The 23,067-nt window shown below is 35.3% G+C and overlaps 1 protein-coding gene, 1 long non-coding RNA gene and 1 pseudogene across 7 annotated transcripts in view; 2 read left to right on the top strand and 1 right to left on the bottom strand.

The window, feature by feature from the left end:
* The window catches only part of LOC128250617 (uncharacterized), a 169,427-nt gene that overhangs the window by 55,029 nt on the left and 91,331 nt on the right, over positions 1–23,067 (bottom strand). The window lies entirely within an intron of this gene.
* LOC128250645 (U2 spliceosomal RNA) lies at positions 10,756–10,923 on the top strand (annotated as a pseudogene).
* The window catches only part of LOC106882470 (prolyl 4-hydroxylase subunit alpha-1), a 135,729-nt gene continuing 126,024 nt past the window's right edge, over positions 13,363–23,067 (top strand). The window contains exon 1 of one of the 4 annotated variants that reach the window (XM_089340667.1): positions 13,363–15,224. In XM_089340667.1, the coding sequence (XP_089196793.1) occupies positions 15,049–15,224 (176 nt within the window). In that variant the 5' untranslated portion in view covers positions 13,363–15,048. The remainder of the gene's footprint in view (positions 15,225–23,067) is intronic. The other 3 variants (XM_089340669.1, XM_089340668.1, XM_089340666.1) reach the window with 3 other exon arrangements.

Here is a 23,067-nt window from a genome sequence, read left to right as displayed (position 1 = left end):
CCAGAAACCTCAATATCCATATCCTAGAAAGAGGAGTCAATGGAAGTTAAGGAAGCAAGAGACGGACAACATCAAAGAATGGAACGGAAGACCTCCGGGTGAATGCACGACCATGGCCAAAAGCAGAAAATTGCTGGAGAGAGAAATGGTGCATAGGTTCATGGTTCCTAATTCTCAGCAACAAGGATGGGATTTACAAGCACCGCCACCACCTTCTGTAACTTTGCCTTTCACCTTTTCTGCCAATCCAAGATGACAGATTGGCAGGATTGTAAGAATATCAGACCAGAGATCTTGCAGAGTTTGTTCCAGCTCTCACCATTTTGTGGGAAATTTCACCTAGGTGCCAAGCATGGTGAATAAGGCAAAACTTTGAGACAAAAGACCAACACCAAATAAATAGTGCAGGTGGAGTTAAGGAAGAAGTTCTTCCAGCTGAAAAGACATGGCAGCAGTGATTCAAAGAATGAATTATTCCATATGTAAACCCTTTAGCTTTTAAACCAGCCACATCAGGCTGAAATATTTAACCTCTTTTATGTTGAAACTGACCAGATCTGGCCTCTCACACCAACCCAACAATGCCATTCTAAAACTAAATAAGCACATCATCAAAATCTCTAAGCGACAAGATATCGCATGTTTAATTCAAAACATTTTCATTTTATAAGCTTAACATTTGACAGAATAAGCCGAATGTAAAAGGGTTAAATTTACAACTGAACAGCATAATATGTGAGATGAGCAAGTCAAAAGTCAATATAAATAAAACTAAATAACTAACTATCAGTGATGAACCTTATTAGCAAGAAAGACACTAAACATCATCATCGTCGTCATTTAACATCCACTTTTCATGCTGGCATGGGTTAGACGGTTTGGTTGGAATTGGTAAGACTGAGAGCTGCACCAGGTTCCAGTCTGATTTGGCATGGTTTCTATGGCTGGATGCCCTTCCAAATGCCAACCACTCCAAGAGTGTAATGGGTGCCTTTTACATGCCACTGGTATGGGTGCCATTTACATGACGCTGGCAATGGTCACAACTATGATTTCACGAGGCTTGATGAGTTTTCTCAAGCACATGATAGATAACCCAAGCGGAAAAAAATCAGAAAAGCTATTTCTATTCATTTTTTCAAATGTGTTATTTCTTTACTACCCACAAGGGCTACACACAGAGGGGACAAACAAGGACAGACAAACGGATTAAGTCGATTATATCGACCCCAGTGCATAACTGGTACTTATTTAATCGACCCCGAAAGGATGAAAGGCAAAGTCGACCTCGGCGGAATTTGAACTCAGAACGTAGCGGCAGACGAAATACTGCTAAGCATTTCGTCCGGCATGCTAACGTTTCTGCCAGCTCGCCGCCTTTTTTCAAATGTGTGTACACATGCACATACACATGTATAATCATCAACACCATTTTACTCCCTTTTCCATGTTGGTATGGGTTGGGTGAGCCATTTTCGCTCTTCAAGCCAGGTCAGAGAATATTTCACTCATGTTTACACACACACACACACACACACACTGATGTATATAAACAAAAAATATAATAATCAGATCGTAATCTGGGAGGAAAAACGGTGCTTTACAAAGTCCCTTGAGGTATTTGTTCTGCACCAAGTTATGTATACTCCCTTATTATGACCAGAAATATCAATGAAACTGTAACTGGCACACTGGAAACCTTTAACAAACAGATACCATTACCCATCAACTGTCACAAATTATTAAAAAAAATAATTTACATAATTAAAAAAATAAAAATAAAACCATTTCCGACTCTCCTTCACCAGTATCTGTAACTTTTATGGCTCTTCCATGCTTAGATGGTCTTATACACATTCATACAAAGGCGTTAATAAAGTGACTACAACCACAAAATATCTCACATACACACCCCTACTTCTTCCATCAAAAAATCACAACAAAACCAAGTTGATAAGACAATCGCTAAACTTCAATACTTTCTTATCTCACAACCTGTTTAAGCCCCTTCCCTCTTCATTATTATTCATTCAAGTCTAGTTTTCTTTCAGTTTACTTCTTCCATCCCCCTCCACATCTTTCCTTTTTCTTGTCTTTGTTTGCTCAAATTTGATTCAATTGGGTGCAACACTGACATTTTATCTAAGCCAGCTGGCCTTGATTAAGCAGAAAACAAGGCAGAAGGGGAGGGAGGGAGGGGTATGTGAGAACAGTAGAGAAATTACGAAGTTAAGATTTCGAATGGCAAGTCTGCTCTGCAACCCAGTTTAACTTACTCAATTTTCACAACATAAATATTCTGCTTAACTTCGCCAAAATGTCCAGACACAATTCAGGCCCACTCCCAAAGATGTGATCTGTGAAGTAGTAGCATGCAATCCAGCTCTGAAAGGTCACTTCTCTGGTTAACACACACACACACACATCTTTTTTTTTTTTTATTTGTTTCAGTCATTAGACTGTGGCCATGCTGGGGCACCACCTTGAAGAATTTTTAGTTGAATGAATAGACCCAAGTACTTATCTTTAAAAGCTTGGTACTTATTCTATCAGTTCTTTTTGCCAAACCGCTAAGTTGCAGGAATGTAATCACACAAGCACCATTCATCAAGTGGTGGTGGGACAAACAGACACAAAGGCACACACACAAACACCCACATATGTATGATGAGATTCTTTCAATTTCCGTCTACCAAATTCACTCACAACACTGAGGTAGGCCCGATTCCATAGTAGAAGACACTTGCCTAAAGTGCTGCTCAGAGGGACTGAACCCAGAACCATATGTATATATAAAAAGCATAATGACAAAGGAACAATAATTATGTAATCAACTACATCAGCGTACAGCCATATTTGCTGTAAGATGCAGTGCATTCAGAGCTGAGTGCTTGCACATCATTTTAAAGGCTCTAAGGAAGCTATAAAGTGATGCACAAGCACTCAGCTCTAAGTCTGGTGCTTTTTATAGGAGAAACAGATGTAAGGCAATGAAGTTGATTATGTAATTCTTTTAATTTCATATTTTCTCTGTACTCACCTAACACTGATGTGTACTTCGGTTCTAACAGCAGGTCATTATTATCGGTATGCCTCAGCAAAATCCTAATATATATATATATATATACACACATACACACACATATATATATATACTAGCAATGCACCTGGCATTGCCCAGGTTTTATGACAGACAGCCACATTGTATTATTTGTTCCTTTCTTAAGGGCAGAATTGACACACGAGGAATATGAAGCAAACAACTCTTCTTTATAAACATGTTTTGCAGTCATTTTCTGATGAACAACGCTGCAGTTTCCATTAACCAAATTCAGTCACTAGTCTGTGGTTGGCCTAGGGTTATAGTAGAAAACACTTGCCCAAGGTACAATGCAGATTGAAATATGTACTGAGGTCAGTATGATTGTTTAAATTTTTGAAGGTGATACCTCATTATAGCAACAATTGAAAGACTAAACCCAGTAAAATAATGTTTAAAGACTTAATTGCTTCAAATTTAAGGTAATGGATTACTAACCACAAGATAATGAGTTCATATTGAACTTTCACTCTATATGATAACAGTATATGTACATCTCAGTCTGCTTGACTTCCAACAATTAATAATTGTAATTTGAAGTTGAATGGTTAGCAATAAAAACATGTCCAGATTTCTAAAAAAAATGTTGTGCAAAATATTCGGATAAAAAGTAATTTTTTCACCACCACAACAACAACACACACACACACACACAAGTGTGTCATTGGTAAATTGAGCTACTACAAATAGCAGCCAAATCTCTCTTAAAATACATTCTTTCGTGAAAAGAAAGACACAGATTTACAGTATTTCAGGGAGAAAAAAAACAAAAACAAACGATGTAATGGGTCTGTTACATCAAAAACAACTCTGGGCTGAGCAGAACACAGACAAACATACTTCACATTAAAAGATTATCTACTAAATAATACTAATAAAGTTGATGGTATAACTTCGAAGCTTCATTCCCTGGTAAAATTCCATGTATTTTAAGATTGTTCAGGCAGAGTTGCCTCCCTTAGCTAAGGACCTCAAAATTGTGCGACCCAACCTTGTTTTTGAGGTTATTTTTGTAGTAAAAAAGAGTTGCTGTGCAAAAAATATGCTTTATTTGGTAGCCGAAAGATTACTGAACCTTTTGTACCTCATACGTCAAAATTGGCATCTCAGTTTTCGAAACCATAAGGAACACACACACACACAAACTGCTTTATTATACAAGATATACACACACACACACACACATACATGCAAGCATACATAAATATATACATATGTATATAAAATAAGACAGAAATAATGGGTTGTATACATTCAAGTCATTGTTTCTGATGACTTTATGTACCACTCTGTAAAATCATACCATATAAACTGGATAATGCAAATATGCCTTAAAAAATTTGAAGTACAATACCAATCACTCAACTTTTTTGTAAGCCTGGTATATTTCTATCTGCAGAGTGTTTAAGGAGTATTTCGCCAGGATTAATATCTCTTATTAACCCCTCTCTGTTTTGATTGATTGATTGACAGAGAGATACATACATAAGTAAGTACATGGATGCAAAACAAAGTGGAGAAAAATAGTACTTGAATATCAAAGGTAGAGTAATTTAGTCTTTATTAAAGCTGGAAAAATCTTCACAGATTATTACTCAAAGCTTCACATGACCATTTATCAGACAGTTGTGATAATACTCGCAATATTACATATACATACATACATACCCTAACCCTAACCCACCAAATCCACTCAACAAGACTGGCTGATCTGGGGTTGTCGGAGAAGATACTTGCTTATAGTGCTGCACAGTGGAATTGAACTTGAAATCATGAGGTTGAGATATGAACTTGTTAACCACACAGCCATAGCTGCATCAAAACAAGCCATTACTATTTGAAACTACCTTTCCCTTTTATTATTATTATTATTATTTCACAAAATCTGGTTTTTATACATTGTATGAAATCTCAATGTCATTAGATATTCCACCAGGGTCAATGTGTTTTTGTCCTTGATTCTTGGTGACCTTTTACATTTACTTTTTATTCAGAAACTGACCTTCAAAGCTGATAATGTTTCTGTTCTGTTTTCAACCAAATGTAAACACCACAAATAGCAGCTTTTGTTATTTCTCATAGTGCATGTTTTGGTAGAATTGTGAATTTCATTTAATGTTAATATAATAATAATTATTATTATTATTGATATTGTAGTATTTCGGGATGGTCATTCTATTTTTTCTTTTTGCCAAATAAACACACACACTATATATTTTTCCTTCACTAGTTTATTATATAGAGTTTATTATATAATATAGAGTGAAGAAAATATATATAGTGTGTGTTTATTTGGTCAAAAAAAAAAAGAAAAAAGAAAAAAAAAGACCATCCCAAAATACAATATTTGTTTCAACACATGATTTCACATCAGGAATCTTGTAACACAAATTGATAAATGTATTATTATTGAAATTATCATTTACATAACTCATTCATTACCATATTTCTCTTAAAATAAACTTTGTTTCAGTTAATTTTGAAAATAATTAAATATTTAATAAAATAACTTTGTCATCATTAAACTGGTGTTTGGATCTAAATCAAAAGGAAGTTTGGATGGAAGGTTCAATTCAGTGTACCCTTTTGTAACCCTATTTCAGGTGAGATATACTGCCATTCTTTCCAGTCAATTTTGAAATTAATGAAGACAATTAGTAAAATAGGCAATCAATTGGTTATTGGTCTCCAAGAAATGAAAGTTTCGTATAAAATGTTTATTTTTTGCAGCTGAACACTGAAAAACAGTCACACATTGTTTTTTCATTTGCATGAACGACTTCAACAGTCACACACACATGCCAATACACACTCACTTACATATCTAGATATACATACATACAAATTAAAGACAATGAATATGTGTGCGAGTGTGTGGGTGTGAGACTGTGTTTTTCACTGTTCAGCTGCAAAAAAACAAACATTTTATATGGAACTTGCCGAACAAATACTTTCATTTCTTGGAGACCCAAACCAATTGATTGCTGTAAAATAATTGTCATAATTAAGTTGATATTTAAAGGCAGTGAGCTGGCAGAATCATTAGCACACCAGGCAAAACGCTTAGTGGTATTTTGTCCGTTCATTTACTGGTTTCAGTCATTTGACTGTGGCCATGCTGGAGCACCATCTTGAAGGGTTTTTAGTCGAACAAATAGACTGCAGGGCTTATTTTTGAAGCCTAGTACTTATTCTATCAGTCAGTTTTGCTGAACTGCTAAGTTATGAGGACATAAACACACCAACACCAGTTGTCAATAGTGATGGGGGGGGGGGACACAGACACATACACACATATATATATATATATATATATATATATATATATATATACACATACATACAAAGGGCTTCTTTCAGTTTCCATCTACCAAATCATCTCACAAGGCTTTGGTCAGCCCAAGGCTATAATAGAAGACATTTGCCACACAGTGGGACTGAACCCGGAACCATTTGGTTGAGAAGCAAGCTTTTCACCACACAGCCACACCTGTGCCAATATCATCTTTACATTTTGAGTTCAAACTCTACTGAGACTGACTTTGCATTTCATCCTTTTGGGGGTCAATAAAAGAAGGACCAGTTGAACTCTAGGGTTGATCTAATGGACTTACCCCCTCCCCCAAATTGTTGGCCTGGTGCCAAAATTTGAAACCATTATTCACCCTTTTGCTACCATATTTATTTTGAGATGCCCTATGTTTTTTTTCCAATCAATTTTAAATATAAGAAAGAATTTAGTATAATAACTTAGTTATCATTAAGCTAGTGTTAGGAACATAAATTGTGACTAGGGTTTGGTGGAAAATTTTAATTCAAAACTTATGAAAACAAGACATATGTACTACAGAACCAGAGGTGATTTCAGCCAGGTTGGTATCGAAAGGGTTAAGTTGGTATTTCAAACATAAATTAGCGTTTTGAAGGGAGGCTTTAATTCAAATCACTTTACACAGGAAGTTTGTATCATAGAACCAAAGACAGTTTCAGGTGAATTGGAATCAAAAGGGTTAAACAGCTTAGAGGGTAACACTGAAGGTGTTAAGGTGGTATTAGTATCTTTAAGTAAGAATAATTGTTTATATTAGATTAACTATTGAGGATTATCAGGGGACTAGGTAATTAAAAGATAATTGATGTAGCCTTGGATAATAGTAGTACCAATTTCAAAGATTAAATATCCAATTTGAATAATTAAGAACAATTAATGCTGTTACAATGGAGACCTTGATTAATGCTTTTGATACCAAGCTGAGCCCACGTTTGGTTCTATAGTACAAATCTCTGGCTTTAAAGTGATATAAATTAAAACCGTCTTCCATCAAAATTTTTAGGTTAATTTATGATCAAAACATCAGCTCAATAATGACATTATTTCACTAGATTCTTCATTATTATTTTATACTTTTATATGTTTCAGCCCTAAGGCTGTGGCACTGCCTTTTCAATGGCCAATCTTATGTGATTGGCACTTGGTGAAGGAGAGAGTTTGATACTGCTTCCCTCTTTTGAGTCTCCTGCTCTGATATTGGTTCATCTTTGTCCTTGGATAGCAGGAAGTCAAGTTGTTTCTTGAAAACATCTACCCTCGAATCCATGAAGATCCCTCAAATGTTTTGGTAAAACATTAAATAGCCATGGGCTCTTGAATCTCAAGCTATTGCAGTACATGGTCCTCAACAAAAATACAGTAACAAAAGGATTAAAGTCGCAAACTTATGTCAGATGAAGAATGAAGGTGATTAAAGACAAAGGTGTAGCAGAGAGGTGGCGGAACCCTAGAATTGCAGATTACTTACAAAACAAAGTCAGTGTTAAATATTACTCTTTTACTTATTTCAGTCATTTGACTGTGGCCATGCTGGAGCACCGCCTTTAGTCGAGCAAATCGACCCCAGGACTTATTCTTTGGAAGTCTAGTACTTATTCTATCAGTATCTTTTGCCGAACCGCTAAGTTACGGGGACGTAAACACACCAGCATCGGTTGTCAAGCCATGTTGGGGGGACAAACACAGACACGCAAACATATACACACACATACATACGATGGGCTTCTTTCAGTTTCAGTCTACCAAATCCACTCACAAGGCTTTGGTCGGACCGAGGCTATAGTAGAAGACACTTGCCCAAGGTGCCACGCAGTGGGACTGAACCCGGAACCATGTGGTTGGTAAGCAAGCTACTTACCACACAGCCACTCCTACTGTGATACTAGTCCAGAACTATAATATGATCTGAAAACAAGGACACACAGACACACTCTAATGGTTCTGTCAATGTGTGTTAGTGTGTGTGGCATAGATATACTGTAAAGTGGTTGGTGTTAGAAAGGGCATCTGGCCATAGATACCAAACCAAAAATGAAATGCAAGTGGGATGCGGTTGACTCATCCAAGTGAGCAGTAGCCTTGAATACATGCTGACTCTGACCATAACTCCAACCCATGCCAGCACGGAAAGCAGATATTGATGTGGGTTTCAAAGCTTGAAATTTAAATCAATATGTAAAGAAGGTTTACAAAGTATATTGCACATTTTATTTTTTTTTCTACACTCTTATTCTTTTACAGGTTTCAGTCATTTGACAGTGGCCGTGCTGGAGCACCACCTTAAAAGGTTTTAGTCAAAGAAATCAACCCCAGGACTTATTATTTGTAAGACTAGTACTTATTCTATTGGTCCCTTTTGTTGAACCGTTAAGTTATGGGGACATAAATACGCCAACATGAATTGTCAAGCAATGGTGGGGGGACAGACACAAAGACACACCCAAAAATAAATAAATAAATATATATATATATATACTGGGCTTCTTTTTAGTTTCTGTTTACCAAATCTACTCACAAGACTTTGGTTCGACTGATGCTATAGTAGAAGACACTTACCCAAGGTGCCATGTGGTGGGACTGAATCCAGAACAATGTGGTTGAGAAGCAAGCTTCTTACCACACAGCCACACTGTGTAACACAATTTAATTTTCTTTTGTCTTTGGTCAGTAAGTGTTTGCTATTTGCTTCTGTCTAGAAAACAAAGGAAATGTTTTCTCTTTGATTTGTTTCAGTCATTAGACTGTGGCCATGCTGGGATACCAACTTGATGAACTTTCAGTCGAATGAATCAACCCAGTACTTTTTTGTTTTAAGCCTGGCACTCATTCTATCAGTCTCTTTGCTGAACTGATAAGTTATGGTGATGTGAACATTATACCAACACCGGTTGTCAAGCGGTGGCAGTGGGACAAACACAGACACATATATATATGTATACAACAGGCTTCTTTCAGTTTCCGTCTACCAAATCCACTCACAAGGCTTTGGTTGGCCCAAGGCTACAGTAGAATACACATGCCCACAGTGCCACACAGTGGGATTGAACCTGGAACTATGTGGTTGGGAAGCAAACTTTTTACTGCACAGCTACGCCTGCACTTATTCCCTTCAAACTTTGCTTTTGTGACCTGGACATCAATGTTTTCAAACTGACCATTACATTTCAGACAGATTCAGTGCTGAAGCAGAAATATCATTTTAGCTAATATTCTGCTCAATACAAGAGATTTACTTGACCTTAACTACTAGAGCATGTCCTTTAGTGGCTGACAATTTGCGCATCTCTGATCATGAGCAGTTGGGGATCATCATAGCTATGTGTTGAGAGGGATTCTTTGGGGTTTGAATAGATGCAACAAAAGCAAAGTTTGAAGGAAATATTTACCATTTTTCATACTTTTTAGGGTTAAGCAAATAGGAAATAACACAGCTTTATTTGAAGTAGATTTGCAGAAATAAATAACTATTATTGGTTAAAACATCAAATGAATTCTTTCAGAGACAAGCAACATTTTGTATAAATCCTTTAGCATTTCTTTCTTTCTTGCCTTTAACCCTCCAACGCGGAGTATAGGCCACTTATAATTGAATTCCATGTCGCATGATTTCTCGCTTCTGTACTTATACTCTGCCATGAATGTTCCCCTTTCTCTAGTTCCTTTTGTGTTGATCTACGCCACAAGTTCTTAGGCCTACCCTTCTTTCTATATCCATCCGGATTCCATTGTAAAGCACTTTTCGCTGCATTTGGTGTGTCCTTTCTAATTGTGCTACCAATCCACTTCCACTTTCTCTTAAATATTTGCTCTCTAATCGAAACTTGATTCGTTCTTTGCCATAGCTCCATATTGCTTATGTGTTCGGGCCATCTGATAGTCGATAAGCCTTTAGCATTTAACCCAGCCAAAATATTCTACCTGTTTTATGCACAAAGTGGGCAGATTTGGCCTCTCACACCAACCCTGTAATGTCATTCTAAAAATTAACAGTTACCTCATCAAAATCTTAAAGCTACAAGATAATGAATAATTCAAAACAATATAAATTAGCATTACTTTAGACAGAATAATGTGAATGCTAAAAGGTTAAATCCTCATCATCTTTGTTTAACCCTGGGCCAGACTTGCCATGATCAAAAGCATTACGGTAGTAGTGTAGCACGGGGTGTGCAAAGTATGGTCACCACACAGAGCAGCCACTTGCAGGTGGAAGGAGACATACTGATGGTTTAGTGCAGTAGTTCTCAATTGGAGTCCATATAAGATTTTTTAAAATCTATCTACAATAAATTGGTTATACTTCTACAACATACAAAATAATTTAACAATTTTTTTGTACGATTCCTAATAATATTTGATTCTTGTCAGCTTAATATCTGATACAGTCCCTATTAAACTGATGTTTAGAAAAAGATGAAGAGTTAGAAGCTTGCTTCACCTTTGACACAGGATGGCCTGGTATTGCAGAACTTCAAGGATTAATATAGGCACAGGTGTGGCTGTGTGGTAAGGTAAGATGTTTGCAGCCCAACCACGTGGTTCTGGGTTCAGTCCCACTGCATGGCAAGTATTTTCTACTATAACTTTGGGCTGACCAAAGCCTTGTGAGTGGATTTCGTTGATGGAAACTGAAAGAAGTCCGTCATATATATGTATACATACATACATATATGTGTGTATGTCTTTGTCCCTCTAAAACCACTATAAAGCTAAGTGCTTTATGGATGCAAAACCATCGGCCACTCCATGACTGGACATATATCTAACTTCATGTAAATAAATACATAGATTACATATATACATATATAAATATATATATATATATATAGAGAGAGAGAGAGAAAGAGAGAGAGAGAGAGAGAGAGAGAGAGAGAGAGAGAGAGACCCTGGATGAATCAAAGGCAAGGTTGATTTCGACGGGATTTGAACTCCAAACGTGTAAAGGATTATGACTCGAGACTGCCGGCGGCGTTTTGTTCTCTTAACGAATCTGCCATATCAAAATATGATCACCAAGTACTATATATATATATATATATATGTATATATATATATATATATATATATATATATATATATATATATATCTAGGACTACATTATCCAACGTGTCCTGTTTACAAGACATACCAAGGTGGCTTTGCTTTTAAGATGTTAAGGCGATGGTTGTGGTGGTGATTTGAGGGAAAATTGGTTGCTATATCTAGCAGCCACATATAGGCACCGTCACCGTTTCTTCGAGAAAGAAAACGGTTAGTGTTTCAGAATGTGATGACGTTGACACTTTTTTTTCGTTTTTTAGTTGGAGGTTCACGAAGGTTTAACAAGCTCGTGAAAACATATATACATGCTGAAATGCCACTTTTTCAGGATATCCAGTCACCGAACGACCCGCCACCCACGTTCCTGAAGTTTAAGTTTCAAATACTGACAATAACAGATGATCATATGAATAACGGAGGCGTCTACGTGATGTCGTTGGACATGGTAGAAACAATAGCCAAATCTTCCTTAAATCACACATCCACTCAACTACTTGTCTTTAAAAAAAGATACATACATTGAATAAGTTAGTCTGGGTAGACTATGCCTAAGGGGGGAAAAAAAAGACAGACGATATGGTCATGATTGGAATGCCTTTGATCGGAGATATTCAGGAGCGAATTGGAGATAACAAAATGCTAACGTGCATGCAGTTATTTATTTAATACATGATCCAAGAAGGACAATGCTTCGAACCACGATATGCCATTGTTTATCTGCTTCAAAGAAAATCTCTATGTTGCGGAGGTCTCTATGTCACTCGATCAGCTAGAAAGAGCAACCCACATTCCCTCTAATAGTATCTTATCCTTTAAAAATTAGGGGAGACCTAGAAAAGCGTTTAAAAAAAAAAAAGATATGAGCATGCTAGGCTGCCTCACATCATAAGTATGCTCGTTGACGGTTGACCCAGAGCTAAACATAATATTCCAAGTGAATGTGATGGTCTGTGCAAACATTAAATAAAATTACTAACTACTAATCTTCACTTCCCAGGCTTTTGTTGTGTTTTTGTCCATAAATGAATCGTTTCGCTCAGTTCAGTGAAAATTATACATAGGTTTCGTTTCGTTAACGATTTTGTATTACTTGTCTTTATACATAAGTGTATTTCATTTCATTTCATTTCAAAGTTTCAGCTCAGAGCTGCGGCCATGCTGATGCACCACCGTGAAACTGTTAATAAATTTTACACATGAAAGGAAATATATGCATATTTACTAGCAAAATAAAAAATAAATTTTTGCTTTATATGTATATATATATATATATATATATATATATATATATATAATCCTCTCTTTAAAATAAATAATAAAAATAAAGAAAAACATCTATGCATGAGAAGAAACATTTTATATGACAATTTGATATTCATTTTGGCAACAAGTAGATTTACAAAATAAATAAACGCAAAATACGAAGTGCCACGACTGTCACTAGAACATTGTCCTATCAACCACTCAAAAACTAAAAACTTTTCGTTTCGCCGTCTTCCACACTGCTTTTTGATTCTCTCCCTACCCCTTCTCTTTCTCCGGTTTCCTTTCATTTACAATTTCCATATCTCCACTCCTATTTTTATATCACTCATTCAAACACTCTCTCTCCAACACCTTACCCTTCACTTTTTTTCGTTTTACTATTTATCAACGTTTCTAACCATAAATCTAATCCTGTTTTCATTAACCATCTTGATATATATCTTTTTTTATACGCATTCATCCAGTTTTCAATCTATTTTCTTGTTTTATTAACCCTGCACACTTTTTCACTCTCTCACTGCTACTCCAACATTTAACACTTTTAAATCCTCCCTTCGTTACATTCTTCACCTCAGTAGTCCCCCCCTCTCTCTCTCTTTCTCCTTTTATGTATTTTATACACTTTCTCTTTTGTTGATGTCTCCTTAGGTCTCATTCACTGAAACACTTTCCCCTTCTCTCATTAACTATTACTTCTTCCCTCTCTCGACACCCTTCATTTCTTCCTCCCACTCTAAATATCTGTCTCTCTCTCTCTCTCTCTCTCTCTCTACTTCCACCACCCAGTCGTAATTTCACCCCTTTCTAGAATTTCCTCCTCTTTATCTCTTTTCTTCTCTAATTCCGCTCCTTTCTTTCTCATCGCTTTCTCTCTTTCTCACTCAAACACGTGAATTCCTCTCTCCTCGCATTTCTCTCTCTCTCTCTCACATCCTCTCTCTGTCTCTCTCACTCATTCACCTAATATATTCTTTCACCACATCATTCTTCCTATTTTAGCACCAAACATTCGACCATTTCACCAGAACCACTTTGGCTTTCACAGCACTTTTTTTTAAACCAAAAATAATAAGCTTAAAAGAAAGCCACCACCAAAAGCAAACAAAACTAAAACCATTTTTATTGTTAAACTTTTCAGGAAAACAAAAAATCCAAAAAGTTTAACAACGACTCACAAAAAACTTCTTTTATTGCAATTGTTGTTGTTGCGATCGTTAGTAGAAGTATTAATAACGGTAGAAGATGTAATATTTAATTAATTTCAGGGTCCGTTTTACTAATTAGCTTTCGATCATCTCTCCGATTAATTACTCACACACGCACACATAATTCCTTTTTGTCTCGATCTATCGTGCATTACTTTTTTCTTTAGATATCTTAATATATCGAAATATATCTTCCTTGTTCCTTCATAACAAGGTCTTTCTCCTTTTCTCTCACCTTGTCACTAAACTCTTTCACAAAACTCATCATCTCTCGCCATCACATACATACACACGCGTGTATATATATATATATATATATATATATATATATATATATATATATGTATATACAATTGTCATTCTTCACCCACACGCACTTCTAAACTTTTTTCTTCCTTCCTTTCTATCTTATACGAGACATTCTCTTCGTTTCCTCATAATTCACATAGAACCCCTCCCTAAAATATATATCCCGGCAAGGTTATCATCATCATCATCACTACCATTAATACTACTACTACTACTACTACTACTCTTACTACTACCACCACCATCACTACCACGACTATTGGTTTTCTAGAAAGAAAACACCGACAAGACTAGAAGCAAAAAGTAAAAAGGAAAAAAAAAAAGCAATTCACTAACATTACTATTACCACAAGCGCAACAACAACAACAACCACCACCACCATCACCATCACCAGTTAGGAAAAGCAACACACAGCGGATCCAAACAACAACATTCACAATCCACATCATCAGCAATAATAATTCATCAACCGTCAACACTTTTTCGTATATCTAGGAGCTCGGTCACGCACACACATCACATACACAATACATATATCTATGTAGACACAGATAAATATAATACTTATCATATATGTATATATACACACGCATATATAGCACGCACATACAACTATATCACAACACATAATCGTATATGTAAACATAATATACATCATAATATATATATATATATATATATATACATTAATATAAATACACACGCACACAGAGATCACAACATACATACAGACAGCCATCATACCCACATCACGCATTCCACGAGTAAATATTAATTAATAATTAAAAACCCAAAATGCATCTTCTGGCACATGTCTGCCTGTGTCTTGTGGTCGCCCTACACACGGTTCGATCGGAGATTTTCACAGCTATGGTGGAACTCGAAAAGACACTACAAACTGAACAGGAGATAGCGATTCTACTCAAAGACTACATTGCCAGTGAGGAAGAAAGGCTGGCGCATTTGAAAAGGTAAGCAAGCAAATCCCTTGAACCCCTCTCTTTTTTTCTTCACCCACCCTAACTCCCATGGCTACCCTTCCTCATCGCAACCCCTTCCATTGTATCTTTGTTTGGATGATTATTTAGGAGGAGGAGGAAGGGGAGGAAGAGGAGATAATGTGACGACTGATGTTTTGGTATTTAGCCCCAGAACAAACCCAGAGCAAAAGTATTCTAGCCTGGACCATCATTTCTGATATAGTTTCCTAAGCGGCATCCGACATGATCCAATGTAGTTTCTTTTTTAAAAACAAAAGAAAGAAAACGATGAGGTGCGAATTGAGGACTGTTTGGCTGCTATTTCTAGCAGCTGAAGTATGAATGTAGATGTCTGACTGCTATTTCTAGCAGGTCGAGTGACCACCCGATGGCTCCCTCGTTATTGTTGCTGTTTAAACCCAGGTCAATCCAGATTAGAAAACACCTATGCACAAAAACATTCCAACACTCCAATCACGATCGTCCTGTCTATTGAAGGGTGTGTGGGACTGACTGACATGGTCAAGTGTGTCATTTCTTTTCCTTAGGTTGTAGACTATGATTTGAGATATATTTGGCTGCTATTTCTAACAGGTCGAACCATCGTATAGAAGCTTCCTCGTCAGTTACCCGGCTGGCTGTTTATACCTCGTTCTTTATATTAGTCTTGTTGTTGCTTTTGGTACTGTGATTAACGAGTGTGAGTGTGTGCGTGCGTATAATTATATTAGATAGTTTGTGCATAGATAGAAAGTTGAGTGTATCTATGCGTGTGTAGATATATAAACTGATGTGTGTGTATAGATAGTTGAATGAATGTATATACGTTATAGTGAGTGTTTATAGAGATAAATTCGTGCTTATATATACACACACACACACACACACACACACACATAAACAATAACTACAAAATAGTTAAATACATGCTAACAGGCCGAAACTTCGAAGTCAGTCAACACCTTTCTTTGTAAACGAAAAATAAATATGTACTCTACAAAATTTGAGTAATGCTTTAGTTTAATTTAAAATTATTTTTGTTATAACTCGAGATTAAAACACACACACACGCATATATGATCCAGCCAACGATTCACCTTCGGAGTTATTTGTGAACATTTTATTTTTTAACACCTGTCATTTGTAACTTTCGCCTTTAGTGATTGATAAGAGTGTGTGTGTGTGTGTGTGTGTGTGTGTGTAGGATCGTCTATTTTAAGCTCCCGGACAGTGCAATGCTCTGCCATCACTACATAACCACACCGAACGTACGCAGGCTAGCATTGGACTCCTAAACTCGAGGGGCGACCCTCGGGCAACTTGCACTGCTCAGTGTGTCCACGCCTCCCTTCACTACCTGGAATCTGAAATCAGTTGGTGGGCTATCTATCTATCTATCGTCAGATAGATAGATGAATAGATAGACAGAGACTGGGTCACATTCTTTTAGTAAAGAACATGCACGTACGTCTGAACGTTGTAGTTGACACCACCAGTCTTTACATAGTCGCTCGGCATGCTAGAAATAATAGCCCATATACCCTCAGATTACACCCTGCTATACAGAGTTTCCCTGCACATACGAAGAGAACAAGATTGTCACAGCGAGAAATCCTTGTGATCATAGATTTTACTCGATTAAAGCTGACCTGAGAATTAAAAAAAAATAACTATTTTCTTAAATCGCACTTTACTGCTTTAAGGAAAGGGTGGAAGGACACAGTTCTACGCAGTCTTAGATATAGTTAAAAAAACAGGGTGGTCATGACCAGAGTGCTTCTGATCGTTAATCTTCTCGCTCACAGTTGACCTTGGGCTAAACAGCAACTTCGTCCGTTGGAGCCATTCTGTGGTCGGTGTTTTGACCTGCTGATATAAAATCCAAATTCTTCTGTCATAATTAAAGATGAAATACATTGGTGAAGAATGTAAGTTTTAGATACTCCCCGAAACGGAAGGGGTGGTCACGACTGAACTGACTTCGATAAGGTTTGCTCTTGGACATAGCTAGGGATTTTCTAATTAAACTACGGCACTGATGAAGAAATACAGAAAACACAGTCATTGTTTTATTTATGCTGTTGTCAGTCGCTGGACTTGTGGCCATGTTGTAGCAATTATATCGACTTTGAACTTGAGTTATTTTATCGACTGCGGTTTCTGAGTTCAAATTCTACCCGATGTCGATAAAATGAGCACCAGTCTCTCATATACCTATGTGCGTGTATGTATATATATTTATAAATATAATACACACACACACACACAATTTATGTATGCAAGCATTTATCTTTCTCTTCACACAGATATGTATATGTATGCATGCATACATACAGCGGGTATATATAACACCAACGCTTATTTTCTAGAATATTCTATTCTTTTCTCGGGTTTTCTCTTTCAGTTTGACAAGTGTTTTGATACGAAACTCTAGGTCCTTGACTAACTCCTATAGTATTATTAGCTATTTTATATACGTACATACAACACACACACACACATACATATATATATATATTTGTAAGGAGAAGTCAACATTCCGAGAGTCCAAGAAGTTTTTGTGTGCGAATTTCTTTTGAGCGGATGAAGTGTTGCGCAGCACTGAACCAAATTTTTCTGCATAATCAGCTAGAAAACCAGTGGCACGTACAGAGGTTGAGACGACCAGAATCCAAATGCTGTTCAGTTTTTATTTATTTATACGAGCTTACTTTCTGCTAGTTCTTACAAGAACTGGGAATCCTTCATTCTCAGTGGTTCACAAGCTAGTTAACCTATAGCTGGAACCTTAACATGTGCTTATTACTCCAGGCCAGAGCAGACCTGTGAACAATAGTGGCTAAGAGCTGGTTCCACACTCTTCAAAACCTTTGAACTCCCCCTACTAGGGCCCAAACCCATCGCCAGACTTTGGTGTCTGGGGGGTGCTTCACAATATTCTGGGCGGGCACTATTGCGGAAAGATTTTTCTAAACTGTATTTTCTAAATCAGAGTGTGCACCATTGAATAGTGAAGGTGCTGTATCGTCCAGTGTCCTCCTTCCTAGCGACGGGCCTGCCAGGGCCCTCACTACCGGATATAGTTTCAAATCATACCCAGCGTGCACGCGCGCGCACACACACACTTATAGACATCTATAGTTATTAAAACTTCCAGGGAAAGGTTGACAATGACTTCAAAGTTACGGTTTGCAGGGTTCTTTATGGTTTCATGAAGTCTTTGACAAGTTGTGGGAGTGGCAGGTTACTCACACACTCAGAAATTCTTGACGTTTCTCAGTCGCGAAAACTCACTGATTATTCGGAAGTTTATTTCTTCAACACCATGACACGTGTAGAGTAATAATATTCTATGTCTAGTAGTTTGAATGTTAGTCTCTGAAGATCATAAGGTAGTGGGTTCGATTCTCAGACCGGGTTGTGCATTGCGTCCTTTATAAAAGCACTTCATTTCCTGTTACTTTCGGTTCGCTCAGTAGATACTGAGTACCAGTGATACTTGTGGAGAAGATGGCAATATTGAACCCTTCGATGAACTGACATTCAGAAGTTAGTCTTGTATCTTGAGTTACTCAAATCCATATATAATAATAATAATTATTATTATTATGCTTTCTACTAAAGGCTCAAGGCCTGAAATTTGGGGCGAGAGGGTTAGTCGATTACATCGACCCAGTGCTAAACTGGTGCTTATTTCATCGATCCTGAAATGATAAAAGGCCAAGTCGACCTCAGTGGAATATGAATTCTGAATTCAGAACGTTAAAGATGGACGAAATAACCACTAAACATTTTGTCCAGTGTGCTAACGCTTCTGCCAGCTCGCCGTCATAAGTCTCAAATTTTGGCACAAAGCCAGCAATTTTATGAGACGGGATAAGTCAATTATATCCACTCCAGTACTTGAGTGATCCTTTATTTTAATGACCCCGTAAAAGATGAAAAGTAAAGTCGACCTGGCCAGAATACTTGTGCAGCTAGTTTGGTGCACTTCTGGCCTGGTATGGTGTACAAATATGCTATTTTCTTTTTCATGTAACTCCGGTAACTAACCGAGGTTTATTCATCTCATTCGTTGCCACCATCACTTTTTCAACATCACGAACTCGGTCGTGTTGCATTGTTTAATTCCAAATCAAACTCAGATTGAGGAGATATGAACAAAGACAAGGTCCAGTCCGAGACAACAGGGCCCATTGTGATCTTCCCTTTTTATAAGCCAGTGGATATTTCACACAAAAATCGACTGCTATTTCTAGCAAGTTCAACGGCATCGCAGCGTATCGTATCTAATGCACACTGAACAGTTTATTTAGAAATTAAATTATCAACAATTAAAACACACACACACATACAATATAGATACAGGCATAACTACACATTAATCCCCGCCTCCACACTCCGACTGTTTCTTAATATCTTTTAAAGGAAGTTTGGATCATTCCCTCTTCTTCCTATAAACATTTCCCCCTTCTTTAAAATGCATATATTTTAAATAGCATCTTTGTCATTTAAAAAAAAATAAAAGCAGAGCTGGGGAGGAAAATAGCCGACCAACCACCACCGTTTCTAATCCCCCGCCACCCGCTAAACGTTAACGTAATCGTAATTTACACACCAGAAAACGTATTTTTGGAAAGTTACAACAATATATATATATATATATATATATACATATATATATATATAGTAAGAAGTTATGGAGGCAACAAAATGGTGGGAGAGGGACCCAATCTCTAGTATGTATGTATATATAAATATATATATATATATATATAAACACATACATGCACATGTTTGTCTTACTAAATTGTTTTCTTCTTTTCCTCTTCATTAACTTATGTAAACACACATGTGCGTGTGAGTACGTACATATCTATATTGTATATTTATATGTATGCATGTATGTGTGTGTGTGTATATATATATATATATATATATACATACATACATACATATATATATATATACATACATACATATATATATATATACATACATACATATATATATATATATATATATACATACATATATATATATATATATATATATACATACATATATATATATATATATACATACATATATATATATATATATATATACATACATATATATATATATATATACATACATATATATATATATATATACATACATATATATATATATATATACATACATATATATATATATATATACATACATATATATATATATATATACATACATATATATATATATATATACATACATATATATATATATATATACATACATATATATATATATACATACATATATATATATATATATACATACATATATATATATATATATACATATATATATATATACATACATATATATATATATATATACATACATATATATATATATATATACATACATATATATATATATATATACATACATATATATATATATATATACATACATATATATATATATATATACATACATATATATATATATACATACATATATATATATATATATATATACATACATATATATATATATATATACATACATATATATATATATATATACATACATATATATATATATATATACATACATATATATATATATATATACATACATATATATATATATACATACATATATATATATATACATACATATATATATATATACATACATACATATATATATATATATATATATACATACATATATATATATATATATATATATATATACATACATATATATATATATATATACATACATATATATATATATATATATATACATACATATATATATATATATATACATACATATATATATATATATATACATACATATATATATATATATATACATACATATATATATATATATATACATACATATATATATATATATATACATACATATATATATATATATATACATACATATATATATATATATATACATACATATATATATATATACATACATATATATATATATATATACATACATATATATATATATATATACATACATATATATATATATATACATACATATATATATATATATATACATACATATATATATATATATATACATACATATATATATATATATATACATACATATATATATATATATATACATACATATATATATATATATATACATACATATATATATATATACATACATATATATATATATATATATATATATATATATAAGGCCACGCCTAAAGGAAACTTACAAAAAGCTTCCTATATTTGTCATTTTCACACCACTATAACTATTACAGACTACATTACATACAGACTAGATATGCATATTGACACATACTGTACACACACACACATATATAGTTATAGTTGTTTGTAGCCATCATGACAATGTTTAGGCTGTAGTACTTGCTGTTGTAAACTGTGTGTGTCCTAGTAGTTGGGGTAGTGGGCCCACGGTCATAAGATTGTGGGTTCAACTCCTGAACCAGGCAGTGCGTTTTGTTCACTTGTGCAAGCCACTTCAAGTTGCACCCTTCCCCGTTCCCTCCCTCCCATCTAGTTGTCACATCTGCTGAGTAAAGGGTGGAATGGTGGAAGTGTTGTCAAGAGGGTTTCTATGTCTACTTGTGGCAACATTGGCATCCCCGAGACAGTTAGCAAAAGCATGGTACATGTCTCCTGAGTCATGCTTGTGAATGGTGACTGTTGTGCATGTATGTATGCGTGTGGGGGCAGAGGGGGAGGGACAAATTTCTGAGATGTGGAACTGCTATTATTATTATTATTATTATTATATTAAGACTATAAGGCTGCAGAATCGTGAGCAGATTGGACAAAATACTTGGCAGTATTATTAACATCCACAGTGTGTACTGATTTGCCTCAGATCACTCTTCTGTCTTAGAAAAGAACAGATTGTATTACTGTCCTACTGCGTTTCCCTGTACATACAAAAATGACTGGATCATCACAGCAAGAATGTCTCCGTTCTACTTATCTTGTCTTTGTTCCCTAGAGGGGGATAACTTTGCTTACCCTCCCCCAAATGCTTAATCATGCCCGATTTTTCAGCCGCCCCTACAGTTAAACGGCTTTACAATGTTCTCCTAGCCTTGCTTTTAAGGATCAGTTGGTCTCACAGTTCTTCATCATTCATTTCTAATAGTTTTTTTTTTTTTATGTTGTATGGATTACATATCCAATTCTTTTGTTTCTTTTCAACACAACTCTAATAGAGATTTCGGTAGTTGTTCTCATGAGGGACAGCAGGGGCTTTGATGATAAAAAAGGGAGCAGGCAATGTGCTATGTTTAATAAATTGTATTTTGGAGAAGAAGAATTATATGGGTTCAGATGTTGTCTTCTCATTCATACAGAAGAAGGAAGAGGGCTAAAAATTTTTCATTATTTTGGATGGGGTAGGGTGACTGGTATTCGTCATATTGAGAATCACAGCATTAGAGGCATATCCCATCACTGAATACTGGGTTTTTAGATTCATTAGAATCTAACGTTTCCAGAAATAAAACTAGTGTGAATTTGGGAATAACCACAAAAATACAATTGTCAAACTTATTTTGTGAAAGCTGCGTAGATAAAAGATGTGATTTTGCGTTACACAAAAACAAACATATTTTTGATAATTAATAGATATGAAATAAACCATTTATTGAAAAAAAGGCCTTCAGTACTTCATCCATTGATAAAACACAAATCTAAACACTACAGAACCAACATTAAGAACCCTTAAAGCCCAGTGTGAAGGGCAGAATACTGCAAGTCAAAATGAATAAATCAACAGTGACCTATATAATGTAAGG

The sequence above is a fragment of the Octopus bimaculoides genome, chromosome 23 (genome assembly GCF_046866305.1).
Source record: "Octopus bimaculoides isolate indiv1 chromosome 23, ASM4686630v1, whole genome shotgun sequence".
NCBI lineage: Eukaryota > Metazoa > Mollusca > Cephalopoda > Octopoda > Octopodidae > Octopus > Octopus bimaculoides.
Note: the sequence above shows the minus strand (reverse complement) of the source record. Positions and strands in the feature narration are given on the sequence as shown.